This window comes from Pyxicephalus adspersus, chromosome 4 (genome assembly GCF_032062135.1).
Source record: "Pyxicephalus adspersus chromosome 4, UCB_Pads_2.0, whole genome shotgun sequence".
NCBI classification, from domain to species: Eukaryota; Metazoa; Chordata; class Amphibia; order Anura; family Pyxicephalidae; genus Pyxicephalus; species Pyxicephalus adspersus.
The window spans coordinates 40564999-40585258 of record NC_092861.1 but is presented as its reverse complement, the minus strand read 5'-3'; the positions used below and the strand labels follow the sequence as shown (position 1 = coordinate 40585258).

The following is a 20260-nucleotide window of genomic DNA, read 5'->3' as shown; positions in this document are numbered from 1 at the left end:
CAAAAGTAGAAAACATAAAGCAGCAGGGGTTTTGCTTGGCAAAAGTGTATTGTTAGCTTGGTAAATACAGTGAATATACAAAAATTCAGGAACATGCAAATCACATTAATAGATAGTCCTTCCCCTATTCCCAAGTGGGGACTTTGTTCTAACAGAAAATTTCTATAATACATTTTAACTAAAAGTCCAATCGCAGTTAAAGTCGGGATTTCCGACTTCTAAACTAGACCTAAAATTCCTGTAATTCAGTTTTACATGTATTCCCTAACTATGCAAAGGAAATATTCAATAATAACACAAACATTTAGTCTCATGTCTCGACACATTTCACTCAAGATGCTTCTTCAGGGGAAATTGAGACTCACAATCAAGGATATAAGGCTGCGGATACATGCTTGCTTGGTTTGGAGCAAAAGTATATAAAAGTAAGAAGGTAACATGGGGTACAGGAAAACACTAATTCTGAAAAATAAGTAACTGGATGTCAGAGTCAAAGGTCCAGGCTGAATGATTGGAAAGCTGCTTGTGGACAAGTTATTGCCATTTATATTTTTACATTTTCTATTAGTATTACACAGTATTTATATAGCGACAACATATTACGCAGCGCTGTCCATAGTCATGTCACTAGCGGTCCCTTAAAGGATCTCACAATCGAATGTCCCTACCATAGTCATATGTCATTACCACAGTCTAAGGTCAATTTATGGGAAAGCCAAGTAACCTAACTGCATGTTTTAGGGATGTGGGAGGAGACCTGGAGGAAACCCAAGTAAACACAGGGAGAACCTAACAAATCCATGCAGATAGTGTCCTAGCTTAGATTTAAACCAGGGACCCAGCCCTGCAAGGGCAACAGTGCTAACCAATGAGTCACCGTGCTACCCCAACCTAACTCCTTTCTTCTTTCTTCTAACTTCTGTAGCTGCAGGCACTGTGGAAACATTTATAACAGTGGGGGTACTGAAATTCCACCACATCCATCCAATTTCTTCATCTAGCATCAGAGACTTGGAGGAGGTATACTGAAGAATAAACCAACTTAAATCTGAATCTCTGTTCAATTTTTTGACAGTGCCTGCAGCTACAGAGGGTGGTGAGGGCTTGTTTTAAAGCTTATTTACTGCATGTTAATACTATATATACTGGAATATGGATAGCCTGGGAACAGGATCATTTTAAAGTGACGTTTAAACTATTTGTAACCCAGAAAAACAAAGTAATACAAGACAGCTTACCTACTTTTTGTGGTGCCTGGATTTGTTTTCTTAATTCATGCTCATTTCCTCTATTTTCACCTGATGACGTTGTGAGATACACATTTCCTGCAACATTGGCACTTAAGAACAGGAGCTATTGTAGGACACCTATAACACCTTAATTTTTTATCATAGTGGTTTGGTTTTCTGTAGTTGACAGAGGTAACTGGTTGAAAAGATATAACTGCTTAAAATAAAACTACAGAGTGCACAGGACACAGGAGGACACTAGAGTTCCAATATTAGCTGACTGAATATTGAATTCTGATATGAGAAGTTGATTACCATCTATTTGTTTGCAGTTGTTGATCAGGCATAAGACAATTCTTTCAATAGTATATTTAAATCTGGACTTAGGATAATAAAATGTTGTTTTAAATATATTCCTGAAAAGTCACAAAAGATAAAAATCTACTTCATGTGCCTTTTAAAACCCGGATCTTACCTTGTGAATGGTGGCATTGAAATCATCACTGAGCTGCATGTAGGCCCACACATTACATACTGCCTGTAGAAAACTGTAGGGGGGTCTAATATAAGATTAGTCAGTGATGGGGATTTATTTTATCAACATTTCTTGCACAGAGGTGAAGTTTTGGGATTTGGTATTACCCAGATTTGAAGGAAAACCACATCAAGGTTTATGTAAAAGTACATTCAGCTATACCAACCAAAAAGAAGGTAATGGGGGAAGTTTTCTGTTATGGTTTACATTTACTTTTATTTATCTAGCATTTATCATTATGTTTTACATAGTATAGTTTTAGCACAACAACATATTTTGATGCCATGTTAGTATTTGTTGATGGTAAAGCAAAATTTTAATAGTTACCTTTCTTGGCCAATATGTAACATTATGATGTATATTTTTAACATGTATAACATTGCTCTTTTTGACTTTATGAAATTTTAAAGAAAAGTGTAAATTCAAAAAAAAATGTGAGCAACAAAATGGCAGATTGATAAATTGGTATCTCATGTTTAAACACCAGTAGGTGTGCTGGTAACAGTTGTCAAGTTCATTTTCTGTATTGTAAGTGTTTGAAGATATTTGTTCAAAGCAGAGACAGTCATCCCTCATAAAGTTCCTCTGTATTACATCATAAGAAAACATCACAAGAAAATCACAAATGCATTTGTTTTAACCAAGAATACAGTTTCTCTGATATTCTTACCACTGATTGAGGATGGACATTTAGAAACTGCATGGAACACTAAAAATATTAAATATTTATGCAACTCCATCATAACCCCAATTTGTTCTTGGCATCTTCATCTTAACCGCTTGTGGGTTCTGGCTGCTTTGTAGCCGGTAAAGGACCATGAACACATAAATCACTTCATATTTTTCTTTTTCTTCATGTGTATACTGTTGAGGAATTAAGGTTAATTTAGCCACCATGAGAGCTGAACATTGCTGAAAGTTAAGGAAAGAAGCTTCCAACACTGCAACATTAGTAAAGTTACATTGCAATATATGGCAATTGTTCTTACTTCTTTATGTATAATTTGTAAACTTACTTTATGAGTGAACATGAAAAGAAGGCTCAGAGCCAATAAGCGGAAGGCCACATGACAGGGTGAGTGGGGAAGGCAGGAAAAGCAGGGGGTTAAGGTGATGAGGAGGTGGTACTGGTGGACATGGGATGATGGGGTGGAGCTGAATATCAGGAGGGGTCCAGGGATAGCATTTAAAAGGTTAGCAGACGGTGGGAGGTCAGTAAACCGTTGGGAAGAGGAGAGGGAAGTTTTCTCACCCTCCCCATTGTTTTGGGTTAGGGGAGTTAGTTGTTTGTCATGGCAGCTTGGTGTTTTTTTGGGGGGGCTAATGAGAGTGGGTTTGAATGCATACAAGGTAGTTGTAGCCTCACGAGACACTGGATTGACATGAGACCCTGTGGGAGCTGTGAAGTATCTGTGAACTGTCCCAAAGTCGGTTTAGTAGCGTCATGGGGCCTTTTATGGTGAACAGGAGTATTCATAAAGTTGTAGTGATAGAATAGTACTGTCATGGACCATAAAAACCTTTGTTAAGTGTTAAAAAGTTTTTGTTGATTGAACAATGTTTGGCATTATTTAATAAAGAAACTCATTTGATTGTTATTAAAAGGCTGCAATTGCCAGTTTACCCCAACTACAGATCTCAGTGTAGTTATTTAGATCAGGGGTCCCCACACACACAACCCGCTCACCTCCCTTAGCCTGTGATGCGTACCTTATACATGGTCCCCGGCTCTGGCCAGCGTGCCCCCCCTCCAAGCAGAGTCCTTCTCCTGACCTCGCTGGGGTTGATGGCCGAGGCCTACTAGTGGTCTGCGGCTCAGGCTAGTGCACCCCCCCAGCAGGGTCAGTAGAAGGACCCTGCTGGAGGGGGCACACCCGCTAGAGCCACGCACCATGTCTGTAACGATCAGGGGTCAGGCTAGGAGTCCAGTGGCTGAAACAGCTAGCAGACACAGGTGGAAGCAGTCCAGGATCTATGCACAAGCAGCGATAGCAGATAAGGAGCAAACACAAACTTAGTGAAAGCACAAGCTGAGGTCCATAGCCAATGGTGTAAGTTGGAGGCCGAGTGCGAAGAAGAGTAGTCGTTTAAACTGCAGCCAAGGGTCGCTACACAGGTAGCAGTTTGGAGAGCGCAATGTAACAGTAGCAGGAAGCGCAAGATATTGGCAGAGCACAATAATCTGGCAACAGGAAGTTCAGACACATGGCTTGAAAGGAAGTTCATGGGAGGGGCCAGGAGTTCAAGGTTCACCAAGATACTAAGAATCGAAGTATCTTTGTCCAAGGAATCCAACTTGTGCAAAAGGCAAACCCTCAAGTGGCCCAGTAGACAGAGTTGCAGCCCGACACAGAAGCATCCCTGGGTTGGGATCCTGACAATGTCTATGGTACACATCACAGCCTCAGGGCAGTGGGTGGGTTTTGCCTCTGGACACAAAACAACCCACTCTCTCATCGTAGGCTCAGACCTGCAATGGGAATGTGGGTGGGTTCTAACATCATGACATCAAACTTTTTCCCCTATTTGTAACACACTTCCCTGCACATGCGCGGTCTGGAGTCGTGCTTTGAGTGGTCTGCAAGCCCCAAAAGATGATGTCTTCTTCCACTCTACCCTTGTCAAGCAACAATCCATAGAGGATGCGGGAAACGTTCTCTCCAGTTAAAACTGATCATTTTTACCATACCTAAGGTTGTCCATCCTTACCTCAGCCTTTGTATACATTTATACATACAGCTAAAGCATACATTACATATTAACTAACAATATCTGCCATGACTATTTGGACATAAGTTAGATGTCCAATATGTTAGATGTACATGGATAAAAGGTCATTTTGAGTTCAAGTGGAGAACTCAGTGTATATTATATTAAACAAGCACTTTTAGCTTACTATGAAACATGCCAGTTTTCTATTGGCCTTTTATTATAGTGAATGAATCTATTGGGGATTTTATCTCTGTTCTTGCTTAAATGACAACCAAAACATTGCATTGCTGAACTTCCTGTTTTTCCTTTCCTTCCAATTCTGCATTGGAGAGGACTGGATGGGTTGATGATAATCCATTGCCCCCCAGTGGATTCTCCCTACAAAAGTGAACAAATAGAACAAAGAATAATACCGGTATTTCTTCAGCACACAAAAAGAGGAAACTTAATGTAGATAGGTATTTGCTGCAGTGAATAAAGAACTCCAAATTTTGTCTTAGTAATAAAAAATTTACAAAAAAGTATATATTGGTGCTTTACCTACAGGATTTATTTCCCACTGATATAATCATCAGCAAAACACAATCACACTAATAAAAATGTTCCCTAATTCTTTAGTGCCAGAGTATCAAATACATATATATAACCAAGACCTGAGATAAAAAAGAACACATTAGCTTGCAAAAAATGCACAGAGGTCAGTATATCACTCTATTGAAACATATTAAAATACCCCGCTGATCAATATATTGAAACGTCTGTACAAATGGATGTTTCATTATGTTTATCAGTAAGTTGTAATAGACTGATTTACTGATTTTTGTGCATTGTGTGCAAACATTTAGACTTTTCACTTTTAACTTTATGGATATTTAGACCTATTTGATATTCTTGGTCTTCTTGTACTGACAATTAGTAATTATGCTTAATATTGTGATTGTGCTTTTCTGATTATTATATCATTCCTACATAAAGTGGCTATGGATAAATTGTTATTTTATATTTCTTTATAGAATAGTTTTAGAAAAATGCTCCTGGTAAAGGGAAGACATTTTATAATGACAGTGCAAGGGGTTACATGAGTGTTCTTACAGCGCTCCAGGCTTATGAAACATTATACTATGACAAACATATGAATTGTGATGTTGGTTTATAATTAGAAGAGATTGAAAGTAGACTTATGCTTAAATATATGTGAAACCTGGGGGCCAATACCAATGCATTGTCAGATGTTATTCCCCAATCTATTACATCAATTACCTGGTGAGAATGGTTGATGCTTTTACTTTCTAGTGCTGGTAGGCAGTAGCAAGCTGGAGACAGCTACTTGTCAAGGGACTACAAGTACCAGCAGGTCTGTAAAAGAGAGCAGACCCTCTTTGCTTGCTTATGCCTTACTGACACTGGCAGGAAACACAGTGCCAACAAGGAATATGGCATCCGACTATGGACACAAGTGGTCACATGCACGGAGACATGCTGACCACCTGTGTCCATGATCTGATGCCACTGCAAGGGATAACTGGTGACAGATATATTGTTGAAGTACATAGGGTATATAACCAGGCTATGGGCAAAAAAAGTCATTACACATTCCTAGCAAGCAGTAAAAAAATGTAAAACAAGCCATCCTTGACCTCTCTAGCTGCTTGTGCTCTGAATAAAGCATACAGTTTTTAGAAGCTTAGAAACATTTGCTGTCCAGTTATTATTATTAGCCGGTATTTATATAGTGCTGACATATTACTCAGCGCTTTACAAAGGCCATACCCATGTCACTAGCTGTGCCTCAAGGGGGCTCACAATCTAATGTCCCCACCATAGTCATATGTCTTTAATACAGTCTAAGGTCAATTTTGGGGGGCAGCCAATTAACTAACTACATGTTTTTGGAATGTGGGAGGAAACCAGAGTACCCGGAGGAAACCCACACAAATACAGTGAGAATTTGCAAACTCCATGCAGATACTGTAGGTTGCAAGGATTCAACAATAAAAAAGTAGGAAAGAACAAGAGATTTCTTTGGCTATTGTGAACTTTTAAGATTAATTAGTCTGCAATTCCTTTAAGCCACTTTTTACATGCTAAAAAATAATATTATTTTGTGTGTATAGCCTGGGTACAGGTTCACTTTAAGCCTGACTATCTAATAGAGATTAATTAGCACACTTCACAGTATCAAAGCAAGTCAGTAAATATTGTACCTTTTATCATATAATTCCCATTTTCAAGTAGCAGAACATATGTATAGGTTAGCCTGCATGTAGCGTTAACTTCAAGTAACATATGTGATGGGGTGGTAAGTTTGTGGGGGTAGACAAGGGCATTTGAATTGACTAAACAAGTCAGCAAAAAAGAAAACCTATAAAAAGAGATGAAAAAGGGCAAAATGAAGGAAATATTATGCTTTGCTTTCTCAGCAATGGTGAATACTGATGCAGTGTTTACCAGCTAGCTATAACTTCAAATAAAAATGTACCTCCTTTATTAATGTCAAAGACATGCTGGGCAGCCAAACTGAATGTAGAAAGTAATTTTCAAATCTGTGGTCTCTATTTGCAAACCACATTTTGTGTGTGGCCCTGGCATGATACCTGTACAAATGAAACGATTTGTGAGGCAGAAATTATAATAGCAGACATTCTATGACTCTCTTGGCTCACAGGACACTTCAGCTTCGAGCATTGAGTAAACAAAAATACAACGGATCTTTTATTTCTCTCTACTGGATGGGAACAGAATGGTAACTGGTGTTCATCTGAACTATTATGGCTTTTTCGTTTCTGATGATAAATTGGTTGTTATGACTGTATTGTTACTGTCCAAGTTTCCTTTGCGACAAGGGTTATCATGTATTTTAAAGATGATTATTAGGCAAATATTACTTCATCTCCCACCCCCACTAACTGATTACTTTCATACTGAAAAGCAAAATCTTCTTTGTTCCGAGACAAAGGGTCCAGTCCTGAGTCTTCTTTTTATTTTGTTTACAGGAAGGGGTGTCCTTTGGGTGACTACATCACCCATGGAGAAGGGGAAATGTTGGGTGGTGAGATGAGGTTAAGAAATAATTAGCCAGCACAGACAGCAATTAGGTACTCCAAGTATTTAAAAAGCAGTTGGATAAAAAAATATTTACTGAAAAGAAAAATGCTGCAATTTTTGTTGGCGACAGAAGCTCTAGAATGCTTATAGACATTAGTGGGTGGCTGGACATACATGAACAATCCAGGTACCCTCAGTGCAGCAGTGTCAAGATTTTAAGACAGAGTACCACTAGAAGCTAGTCAGGTTTAGACAAAATACACATGTGCTTACAGGGACCATAATGAATGGAAGAGAAAACAAAGCGAGTAGAGGGTGTACTTCTTTCTCCCATTTAATGTGCTGTCGTTCCTTTATTCTCCACTTAGCAGTTTGGGTGTACTTTTGACTTGGTCTAACTGTGTTGTCTTCCAAGAGTGCAGGTAGACTTTATGGATTTTACATTTATATATAGTGGTGATTGGTGGAGTTTAGCTTTATATATGCATGATAACTTGAAAACAAATTAGTGTTCTATAGTGGAAGCTGCAAGCTTATTGATTGGCCCATAGGCATTATTCAGAATTACATATGTGACAGCAACTAACAAAATAGTTGCATGTATCCAATGGCTTTTGTGTGTTCACCCCAATCCACTAATACTTTTGAGTCTACTTTAGTGATGTGTATATAGATGTGCATCACTTTTGTACAGTGTAAGTAACAGAACTAAAAAAAGAAAAAAAATTGGACTTTACTGAGTGATTGGTAAGTGTAATAGTTTGTGAATCCCTGCAGTATTGCAACAACCGGTACCCAACACAAAATGATTGAGCAGCATTAAAATAGTAAGGAATATGTAGAGCCATATGTAGAACTTTTTTTTTCTAAGAAGGGTTCAAACCCAGCTATTTATTTCTTGTTGTCTATGTCCCAAATGGGTAAAATTCCCCTCACTTTCTGCCCTAAAGAGTTTACAGGAAGCAACAGGAGTGCACTCCAAAGTTAGGTAAATTCCTCCCTGAACAGGGACAGATGTTTCCACAATGGAAAGTTTCCCCTGTTGGCACCTTGTTTTGATTAAAGCTGTTTGTAGGAGTTTATTAAATGTTAATTGAGGATAACTGATGACTGTTCTGGTCAGGTAGAAGAGTAAAACTGCTTAACTCCCCAGACTTGTTCCACTCATTCAGGGTCAGCTGCACTACTGCCAGATAGATAAAATGGTGGTTCATGCCTACATACGTTAAGTATGTTGGCACAATCTCATGTGGTCTTCACCAGGGGCTCATGTGATAGTGTTACAATGTTGAAGCACATTTTTGGAGATGGTCGTCCTATAACAGTAAGTAACAAAATAAGTACCCTTATGGCAGGATCATCAGGTATTACTTTTTCAAATTCTTTAATAAGGTAATGTATGAATGTTATGTGAAATTTCAGTGATCTGATTTAGATTGATATTATCTGATAAGGATGATATAAGCCCCAAATAAGAACCTACAACTTTTGAAAAATATGTGGTAAAAATAAAGTTGACTATGACTATCTTTAGTGACCTGAGGAATACTTTAATGACTTCTGAGTGACTATAGGGGTAGTTAAGTTTGTTTTATATCTTCTTTTTGAAAAGTAATGGATCAATGATGGTTATGATGCATGCCACTGTGTAGTCAACATCAACCTTACATATGAGATTACTAAAAAGATAGTCAATTCATCCTTCTCCTGAGTATCTACTAATATTGCCTGTGTCCTTTTTTCACTCCAATTCAAAGTATATATACTAATTTATTGTTTGTCTGAAAATGTACTCTGATTCATCCCAATCTGACACATGAAAAAGACACTGTTGGATTTAGACCCTTAAAATCTTCATCTAAAAGCTGTTCTGTATATAAAGAGCTAACAATGTAATACATTGCAATGATTAGTTAATACAGTTAACTGTATCCCTCTGCAGAACAAAGAAAAGGCATCAAGGAGTTTTGTGTTAAGGCAGGAAGGTATTCTTAGTGATATGTTATTATCTACCGATAATTCATTGGATCTTGATGTTATTTCACAGCCAGCATGTAATTTTTGCACATCCATGTATCTTCTTCACAAATGGCTTGCTAGCCAACAATCTGTGATTCTATGTTAACCTCTAAGTGTCTATTGTGCATGGTTCACTTCTAATGATAAAAGTAAATGGGCCCCCAAGCTTCCTTTTAGTAGGTCAGTCTTGCTTATCTCTGACCATACATGTCAGAAGTAGATTTCTTGAGTCACATAAGCTGGCTGTGCAGTGTGGGAGTGCAACAATTATACTGATGTAAAGGATTAAACAGAACAAAACAGCTGCAGCTGGCATCAGCAGAACTATTGGAGCTGCTTGTGTTGACTGTGTGTGTCTTACCTTTTATTTGAAGGTATTACATTTTACATCCTTTTATGTTTTAAAAAATATACACAATAGTTCATGTGAGTGGAGCTTGTGTACTGGGAACTTAGGTTCTTCTTGTATCACAGTCTGTATATGTCTGTCATTTGCAACCCCCATTTAATGTACAGCACTGCGTAATATGTTGGCGCTATATTAATCCTGTTTATTATTAATAATATTATTAATAATAATTACACAGGACTCTCCCTGTGTAATCTACAGGTGGATCAGGTTGGAGTTTACAAAAGGGATTAGGACTCTTTCCTGACAGTGTCCTTTTATTGGTGATTGACAGCACAGGTAGCAACAACAAAGCACAGGTTCATGTTAATAAAAACTCACTAGAATACATGAACTCAGAGAGTGCAGCAGTGAATTCACTGTATCGGCAATCAGCTATCTCTCTCTTGTATATTGTTTGTATAATGTATCTTCCCCTGGAATGCATTTCCAGCTCATATCCTTTAGCTCCCTACCTACGCCCTGTTCCCTGTCCTCCCTGTTGTCGATTAGTTGTACCTACCTATTGTGTTGTCTCTCTTCTGGAATATGATGCCTTCTGCCTTTCCTAGAGTCAAGCTAATGATCCCATCAATTGTTTACAATGTCATATTGGATTTATGTAATTATCTGCTCTTTCAATGGTTCCATTGTATTACATTTGTTAAGTAATTAGGCTTTTGTGTTCCCCCTACTTTTGTGTTATTTTTGTGATATCTGTATTATTTTGGACCCCAAGATTACTGTATTTGGTCACCCAACTGAATTCACTATAACTTTAGCCCAGGCCTCAAGAATAAACAGTAACAGCCTCCTCCTCCTCCTGCTTATAAAGGATATATAGCTTGTTTAGTATGGGGGCACTAATAAAGAATTTAACTTGCGCTATATCATGCAGGCCTCTTCCCCACTGGACAAATAGGCCCACAAAGCTATTGCTCCAGTCACATGTGGCCACCCCCCAATTATGTCATTATATACAATGCAGAACCAGCGTACACCACTGGTCCAGCATTGTATATAATGATGTTGGCCAGCCTACATCATTACATGAGGAGAGTACACAAGAACACCAGTGTAAATGATTAGTACAACTTCTATATAGGGGGGGGGGGTTGCTGTCATTTATTTATCTGGCCTGCCAGAGTAGGGTTTAAAACCGTTTTTTGATGTTCAAGTATTCCCTGCTTACTTTAAATTTACTTTTCTGCTCTCCTATTACTTGCCACAACTAGTCTAAAGTTTAGGTACACAGTAACAACAGCCTTGTTTACGTCTGTGGCTCAGCACTTCATCCAGCATCCCATTGGATGCACATCCTTGCGATTAGCTACCAAATGAGAAGACAGTAGTTATTACTAAAGATATGAAGGATCCAAGGGTGTTTTAAAATATTTAAAACACCTAAAGCTATAATAAATTGTAGTGATAGCAGAACATCGGTCTTGCACATCTGTTGTTCCGCAGTATTTCAAACAAAGCTTCAGATGTTTCTCCTGATATCCATTCATAAAGAGAGGTCTTTCTTCTCTCTTACTGCTTATAATTCAGCCCCGTTTAATTTATCTATAGCTAATATAAATGTGTTTCCTTTTACTTTTTCTAACGGATGTGATTTTTGCAAGACACACTGTTAATATATATATATATATATATATATATATATATATATATAATAAAAAATATACCTAGCAAAACATGAGTTAGAAACAGTGGGGTTTAGGATTGTATGGTATACTATACTTGTTTTAACTTACTGCAGAACAAATTATTATCACTATATATATTTTATTTCATGGCCTGTACCTATTTGACATGGATGCTTTATTGGATTTATTTTGGCCATTAGTGTTGGCAATAATGCAATCAAGCACTAATGGAGAAATATTGGGGCCTTACACTGAAGACCATGTTGGATGCTGAGACTATTAGGCATCTTATCAGCCATTACTTGTGGTTACTGGATTAGTTATTATGTACATCTACTTCTTATTTCACTGGATATTGTTACATATTTACAATTAATTAGACATCATCAGGTTCTCATTTGAATCGCCAGGCAACGATATTTGTGTTCTTTGTCCTTCCAGGAAAAAAAAAACATATTAAAGGTTGCTGGAAGGTCAGATATTATATTTAAGCAACATAACAGTCTTATATAATGGCATTTAAACATTTAAGCATTTTTGGGACTTTAGACTTTTAATCATACACATTGGCAAAGTGGGAAATGTGGTCATATTAAATTTGATGGCTGTTTTATTGGCTGAAAACCTTGCTGGTCATGCTGCTCCTGGTCATATTAAAGATAATATTGTGATCAACTAGATTTTAATGTAATTAATGACTGACATTTTTCACAGATGTAAATGTTTTTCCACAACTATATTCCCCCTAAATCTTCCTTACCCCCACTAAAGCAGCCTTTTTATCCCTGAGGAACCTTTAAAATTTCAAGCTATGGGGAACCACTGCTAAAACAATTTCATTGGGTGTTAATGGGTTAAATAGGTGTGCAGTGGAAAGAATGCACCCCTTACAGTGGTGGCAAGAATGTCTCCTTTACAGACAACTAAGCACATCATGAGAATCATGCAGATGGGTCTACCAAGTGGGTTTGGTCCCAGAACTCTGCAGGTGTAATTTAATGGGGGGCCATTACAAACTGGTAAAGCTGGAAACTTTGTTTCATTTCATTTATAAAATAAACTGTGCCTGGGAAAACAACTTTAATGGTTTCCTGTTTAGCTTCCTTGGTGGAATCTGTCCTTACTACCAAAGAGATTCAAATGGAGCTTCACCATAAGTGAAAGTGTCAATGACTATGTGAATCAATGAGTAGTTATGATTTGCATTAGGCTTGATTTACATACAAAATGAAAATATGCACCCACCCAAAGATATTTCCTAGAAAGAGTCAGAATTGACAACGATGAATCATAAGCGTGATTCCAAATAAAAAACACATACAGCTTAAAAATATTGCCAGTAATGCCAAAAAATGCAATATCTAGAGGTGCTCTGTGCTGCTCACTTTGTAAAGAAGGATACTAGTACGTTAATCCACTATAGAATAAATAGAAGAGAGCCTATTACAGGATGGCAGTCTTCAAGGTCAAATGGCAAGTAGTAAACCTCCTATTACCATATTCTCTTGTTTTAGTAGATTATATAATTTATATGAATCAAGCAGAATACATTTGCCAGGAGGGTGACAATCTTTTATTTTTACAGCTTCTTGCTATTGGAGTATCCTGTCACAATAAGGTCCAAATTAGATAAAAAAAACAGATTCTGTTTTATTTGTGGCTGAAGCATTTGTGGGTCTGAGAACAACACAATTAAAATTTAGTACATATATATATTAGATGTGTACAATGGTCCAAAACAGCAACACTACAACACTACAGCACCTAATTCTATGATATCTGGAGTTAGAAGTTAAACATTGATCATAACCCATCAAATTATTACATGCCCATTGCTAGCATTGTTACATTATACTGTAAAAAAAAAAAAAAAAAAAGCTGCTTTCTTTCCCACGGCCTGTCAGGGCATAACAACCACAACTTTCTTGTTATCAGGTCACTTCCACTGGAACAAGTGTGGGAAGGAGGTCACAAGATGTTCACTAGGATGCAGACTAGACAGTTTACACAAATCAACCTGTACATTCACAATACGTGTGTTCAGTATTCTGTATTTTTGTATTTAACTTGCTAAAAACGTTTACCTCTTAGGTGGCTCTCTAGTGATAGCACTAGAAAGCCTCACCATTGGTGCTACAGCTGTATACATTACTTTCCAGTATGCCCCGTAGCAGGGCCTGACACTTTTGTATGTGTGCAATGCATTTCTTCCAAGGCACATTGTGATTCTGTCCGACATCACTATGAGACAGGAAACATGGCATATGACACGGAGAGCAGGTATTTTAGAAAAAATACCTGCAGTGGCCATGGAGTGTAATGGATTATAAAAGGTACAATTTGCCAGAATGGTATAGAGAATCTTTTTAGATAGGGTAGTTGTAGTTTTAGTTAAATTTGGACCCTGTTCTAACATGGTTTACCTAAGAAGTATGTCACTCTATGTAATTACACAAGAGAGGGGGGCAGGTTTACCTCTGTCTACTCAAGAAACTGAAAGTGAGATTATCTGCTCTAAAGGATAACTGAGAGACAATGCAATGTTACATTTACAATGAAGGATAATATACACATACCTAGTATTTTAAAGGGACATCGTTGCATCAGGTAACATGCATTAAATCTGATATAAAACTCCTCACTAGCTGTAGCTGCAGGCGTTCTGGAGTAATCCCTCCTCAAGTTTAATAGCAAAAACAATTTAACTTTTTTCATGAAACCCAATTTATTCTGTTCTCCAATTCCAGCGCAGGATATATCAGTCTTCTAGTCTATTCCTTCGGGAAAATTCTGTTCTGAGGTGACCATGTTTATTTTGAAGACTTTGTGTAATACTTTACCTTAGGACTCCAAATTGATGTGAATTTGCAGAAAGGCCTCAGCGAGAAAGTGCAGGAAAATCCTTGGGCAGTACATGCAGGGTAGAGAGCAATCGAGAGTAGAAAATGCTCTCCGGTGGCCATATCAATGTAAGGTACACATGTGCAGTAGAAAGCATCTCCCTCACATCATTCATTCACAGAAATGTATGTGTGGATTAAAGGTTGTGTCGTCTTTTCTCAGTCGAACTAAGTAACTTGGTGACTTCAATGTAGACCACTGTAAGGAGTAACCCCATTCTGGGTTTTCTATACATTGCTATAGAATATAATGAGGTTTTTAATGGAGGGGGAACCTGAGCCCTATACAGGCAGATCCAGTGTTGGACACGCAACATTGATCAAGCAAGTTTCTTCTTTCTTTTCCCTTTGGAATGCCTAATCAGGGCTGTCATACTGGACCCCGCAGACACAGGATTTGCACTTTTGGCTGGTTTGGAAGACTATCGTTTAATGAAAAATTATTCTGATAGAATTCTGTTATTACTATTAAGTCTCACATCTGGTTATATGGCAAAACTCTAAAATGTAATGGTTCTACTACTAAATAGAGGTAGTGCTGTGTTTGCACACAACAAGGTCTACCAAGTGATATAATATGAAAAATATGTTTTAATGTTTTTTTTTGTATTTTATTTAAAACAATATATGCATAGCATTAGCAGATATAAGTTTGCAAAAAAGTGTTTGCAAAGTGATACCTTTTACTAAACACACAGATGAAACAAGACTTTTCAGTGACAGCAATGCTGTTCTGAGTTCTCTATCCATGTAATGATTATCGCTGGTCAAGTTACAGATTCTGCAATAAATATGTAATGCAAAGAACGATATTTGTGCCTTGCTTGTTCCTGTACATGTGTTTGGCAGATTAAGTAATTCTCTGGAGAAGCTTGGGTAGCCAGCTACATTAGAAGCCTGCGATATCAATCTGCATGTTTTGATTGTGGACACAGCTATCCATTACACACAATGCAATTATGTTGCCCTTCTTGTATCCATGTACAAATATTTGTTTACCTGTTTTACATTCTATATACTATCTGGGTCTTTTATTTCAAAAGATGTTTATTCAATAAAATAGCAAATGTGCATTGTACACAACTGAATGCGAACAAAAAAATACAGGTGTTGTTTGAACATAAAGAACACATCAGGGTATTTCTTGAATTAACAGCAAATAAACATATCTTCAAAAATCAAGGCAGTCTCTGTAGCATTGCTAAATAAGGTAATAGGTAAGGGTATATAAGGTAAGGTGTGTGGGGGGGCGCAGGGAAAGAGTGTCCACATCAGGAAAGAGACAGAGCCGAGGAACAATGTGCGACCCATGGGTCCCAGGTGAGTTCAAAGGCATTATCCAATGTAATGTCACCGGTGATGGGGCCATTGGTATTGATGAGGACTTCCAAGCCCGGGCCAGTGTGATTCCCCTTAGCCAGAAAGAGAAGTTTGGACCACCAGGGTGACAAGCTTGAATAACTTTCTCTAGAACTTTTGTGCCAAAAGATGTTTATTCAATAAAATAGGAATTGTGAATTGTACACAACAACTGAATGCGAACAACAAAATACAGGTGTTGTTTGAACATAAAGAACACATCAGGTTTATAGAGTATTTCTTGAATTAACAGCAAATAAATATGTCTCAAAAACTCAAGGCAGTCTCTGTAGTAATGCTAAATAATAGGTAAGGTGTGTGCAGGGAAAGAGTGTCCACATCAGGAAGGAGACAGAGCCAAGGAACAATGTGCAACCCATGGGTCCCAGGTGAGTTCAAAGGCATGTGGGGTATCTTTAATAGTACATGGAGCTTATAATTCACCACTATCCAATTTAATGTCACCGGTAATGAGGCCATTGGTATTGATGAGGACTTCCAAGCCCGGGCCAATGTGATTCTACCCGCTAGAAGCAGATACTTACAAAATTTCCTCATGCATTTTGGCAATGGTATATCAATTTTGCTCAAGAGGGTGCCTTCCAGGCTAAGGGGAAAGAGAAGTTTGGACCACCAGGGTGACAAGCTTGAATACCTTTCTCTAGAACTTTTGTGCCACCAGCCAAGACCACCATATATGTTCCATGTCCCCTATCAGTATCTGGGTCTTTAAAAAAAAATGATAATATGAGATGCAGTGTAAAAAAGTTTTCTTTCTGATTGTAATATATTTTTTACTTAATTTCTTCATGATGTTCAGTAATGTATTATGTTGGTTGTACAGTAAGAAATAAATTGTCCATTTCCCTAAGAACATTACATAGAGAATACATATTTGCTGTTCATTATTACAGTTTGGAAGATCTGACTATTTCTTGCTATTATTACTCCAACATGAAAATGCACTTTTTCAACATATGAATCTAATAAAAACAGCATGGAAAAGCAGTTCTTCCTTGCTCTGTGGAAATAGGAAAACAGGAAACCTTAGTCTTCTCTTGATTCAAGAATTATTTGGAGATGGTTTTATGCCCTAATGTCTGTGCAAGTGTAGAGTTACAGTAGATGAAGTCTTTTCCTCTAGCTGCATCCAAGCTATTTAGTTGTGATCAGATGATCAGGGCAGCAAGAAGTGATTGGAGAGCTGTCTGGCTACAGCTGCAGTGTAGGCTGCTTTCAGGGACAAGGAGCCACTGTTGTACAAACATAGCATCAACATAGAAGTTATTTTGTGGGCTTCAGGATGCAGATATGGGCTGTGCTGCCAGCATTGTTCTGCTCCAAGCCTTTCGGTCTGTGGTACAGAGGAGCTGTCCCCATATTTGCACCATACGACAGGAGGATCTGTCACATGAGATTGTGCTACAGGATGATGTGGATGAAATAAGCAGACCCAGAACTCTGATCATAATGGTACAGTATGCCTTAGCAAACTGCAGCCAAGGATTATTCTGCATTTATTCATATTAGCATGCACATAATCTGATTACGCTTTCCGTCATTTAATTGCATTATTTAAATAAATATAAAATAAGTAATATAAACATTTATATTTTAATACTCTTTTTATAGTTCTGATTTATTTTCATTACCTAACCTCAGTATATATCAGTGTGCAGATGCATGGACTGACTTTCCAATGCTATTTGTATGATCTTGTTTAGAGATTTATCTGTAAGAATGGATGCTTGTAGTTCTGGCATCAACAGAATGACAGCAGTGATGTGATGGAGGTTTGATGTATTGGTTTTCTGTCTTTTGACCTGGCAACTCATTTTATGGTTATCTGATACTTCATGCACTCATACTACGCTTGATTGGACACATAAAAGCTTTTATGTGAGATGTTTTTTCTTTAGCGTTATGTATTTAGATATTTTGTTTTGTTATTATACTCTTGTTATGGATGTCATTTTTTTATAATAGCTGGTGATTTAGAACACTGAGAAGTTAAGAAGTAATATTCTGTAATTTATGATATTTTAAAGACAATAAATCAATGTGGAAACCAATGCAAATGTTTGTTTTACTGTAAAAGAGAGCTGTATGGTGAATATTTATAAGCATAGTGGCTTCTGGCATTTACTAGTGCTGAAGAATAAAAAGTCATTGGAATATTCTGCATATAGTGGTTATTATACACATTTACTTGTTGTACCCTATTAATTACAATTTGTATACTTTGTATAAAGTGAATGAAAGAACCTGGAATAAAGTAGAGGACCAGTAGCAGAATGTATGTTGTTATTGGCCTGCAGGCTACTGTTTACCAAACACTGGCTAAGCTGCTTCTCCGAGTCCCAGGACCACAATATGCTGCTTAGGTCTACAGAACTTATTCCAAGCCGAATACCTCAGATTAATAGATCTTTTCAATGAAGAAAAATGTATTTACCCATGGAAACCAATCAGGATTTCATATTTTAACGATCTGTCGCTGGTTGTTACATTTGAATGCTCCATTCATATCGCTATTTAGCATTTTTCTTTCCAGCAACAAATTAAAGCGCCAGTAAATAGGACATATCTGTAGCATAAAGAAATGAAGGGTAACTTTATATATGTAAAAGTTAAGTGTATTGAATTTTTTGGATTAGTTAGATAAAGGTTAGTAGCTTTGTCAATTTTTCATTGTCCTAGCTGGGGAGATTCACCGTTTTTTTTTTTTTTTCTAATGACCAATGTCACTGGCACTGAAAAAGATTGAAAATTCCAAATTTTGAATTGCTTTTGGGACAGGAAAGAGAGATAATCATCCAATGAGGACATTTGTTCTAGTGACAACAAGGTATATTTTGTATTTAATAGATTTGTTCTCACTTCCTGTTATTTCTACCCAACAGGAGGTGAAGAAAAATATTTCTTAATGGATACCAGCAAAAACAAGAAAAACAATGAACTTTTATCCACTTTAATCATTTTTTTTTTAAATTTGAAGTGACTGAGATACATGAGGCTTTGACAACATTTACATTGTTCACAGGTAGCTTTTTCTGGTGGAGAATCTTCCGGGTCCATGTGTGTCAATGGCAGTAACAGATATTCCACAAGGAAATGTTGCTTTATAAATAGACCCCTAAGGGAGTTGTGCTTTATATGCATCTTATGTATAGAATAATGCAATATATTGTTGTTCCTAAATATGCTTATTTTCCGATTGCAATTTAGTCTCAGCCTATTAAAAGTCAAGTTTTCAATGGCTGTATGTACTGCTGTCTGTAATTCCTAGAAATCAAAATCGTACAGAATCATGTGACCTGAGGCCGCAGATCAAGCCTAAGCACACCTGATCTGCAATGCATAAACTATTATATCCAATCCGAATTTTAGAATTATTTATCACTTTCCACACATCTCTCCTATGCATTAGATTGTCAGCCCCTTTCAGGTACAGCTAGTGACATGACTATGGACTTTGTAAAGCACTGCGTAATATGTTGGCGCTATAAAAAAAATCTGTAATAATTATAATAATACAATGCGGCGCCTTTCTAATACCCCAGCATACATGGTATGGGTGGCAGTAAGCTTAGACAGAGGGTGGCATTTTTCCAGGTTGAGATATCAGGCCATTCAAAAAAATAAGAAACAGCAACTAGAGGGATTTAGCTAGAGGGGCATTTAGAAATGCAGGAAAAAAAATTAAAAATAGTTCTTTAAACTAGGTCATCGTGTGTATGTGTGTTTTTTTAAAGAGCATTAAGATTGTCATCCTGGAAAATAATCAATGGCAAAAGTGTTCTCAACAGAAATGTTTTCTGTAAAGAAAAAAGATTTAGGATTTGTAATAATATGTGTGTGTGTGAAAGTTTAATGTTTTTTTCATGTGTACATTGTGCATGATGGGGGCAGCCATATTTTTCTATTATCCATGCGTTGCTTTAGGCTTTGTAGTGACGCGTATTGGTCCTACAAATCAATTAATCTCTCTAAATGAAAATCTAGTATGACAGACCAAAAAGCAATATAATCACTGTAAGGTTAGGAACTTGTCTTAGCACTTTAGTGAGAGGGTGCAAGAAAATATAAATAGCCACTAGAGGGAGCACTCACTGTATGCGTTATACATAGAAATATGGTACAGAAATTATTTTATAGTTACTCTTTCCTAAAATATGTTCTCACAGTAGTCTTTTAGTACCTATGTACATTTGCATAAGTCTGGGAATTGGTATAACATGAATTATATAGGTTAATATGATCATTTTATCAATATTTCATTTCTTATTTATGATATTCATGGGAGGTCGCAAGAGATATTCTTACTTGCAATTTAACCCTGACAGTGGTAACTGTAATTTAATTTAGTTATATCTTTTTGCATTTATAATGTATATATGTTAGAGAGTAATATTGTTCTTTTC

General features: G+C 37.2%; 1 protein-coding gene across 7 annotated transcripts in view; it reads left to right on the top strand.

The window, feature by feature from the left end:
- The window catches only part of DOCK10 (dedicator of cytokinesis 10), a 164388-nt gene that overhangs the window by 16736 nt on the left and 127392 nt on the right, over positions 1 to 20260 (top strand). For 2 of the 7 annotated variants that reach the window (XM_072407931.1, XM_072407929.1), the window contains exon 1: positions 17087 to 17309. The exons of 1 other annotated variant lie outside the window; for it this stretch is intronic. In XM_072407931.1, coding sequence (XP_072264032.1) covers positions 17148 to 17309 — 162 coding nt within the window. In that variant the 5' untranslated portion in view covers positions 17087 to 17147. Of the gene's footprint in view, positions 1 to 17086; positions 17310 to 20260 lie in introns of those variants that run through there. 4 more of the 7 variants (XM_072407925.1, XM_072407930.1, XM_072407924.1 and 1 more) reach the window with 2 other exon arrangements.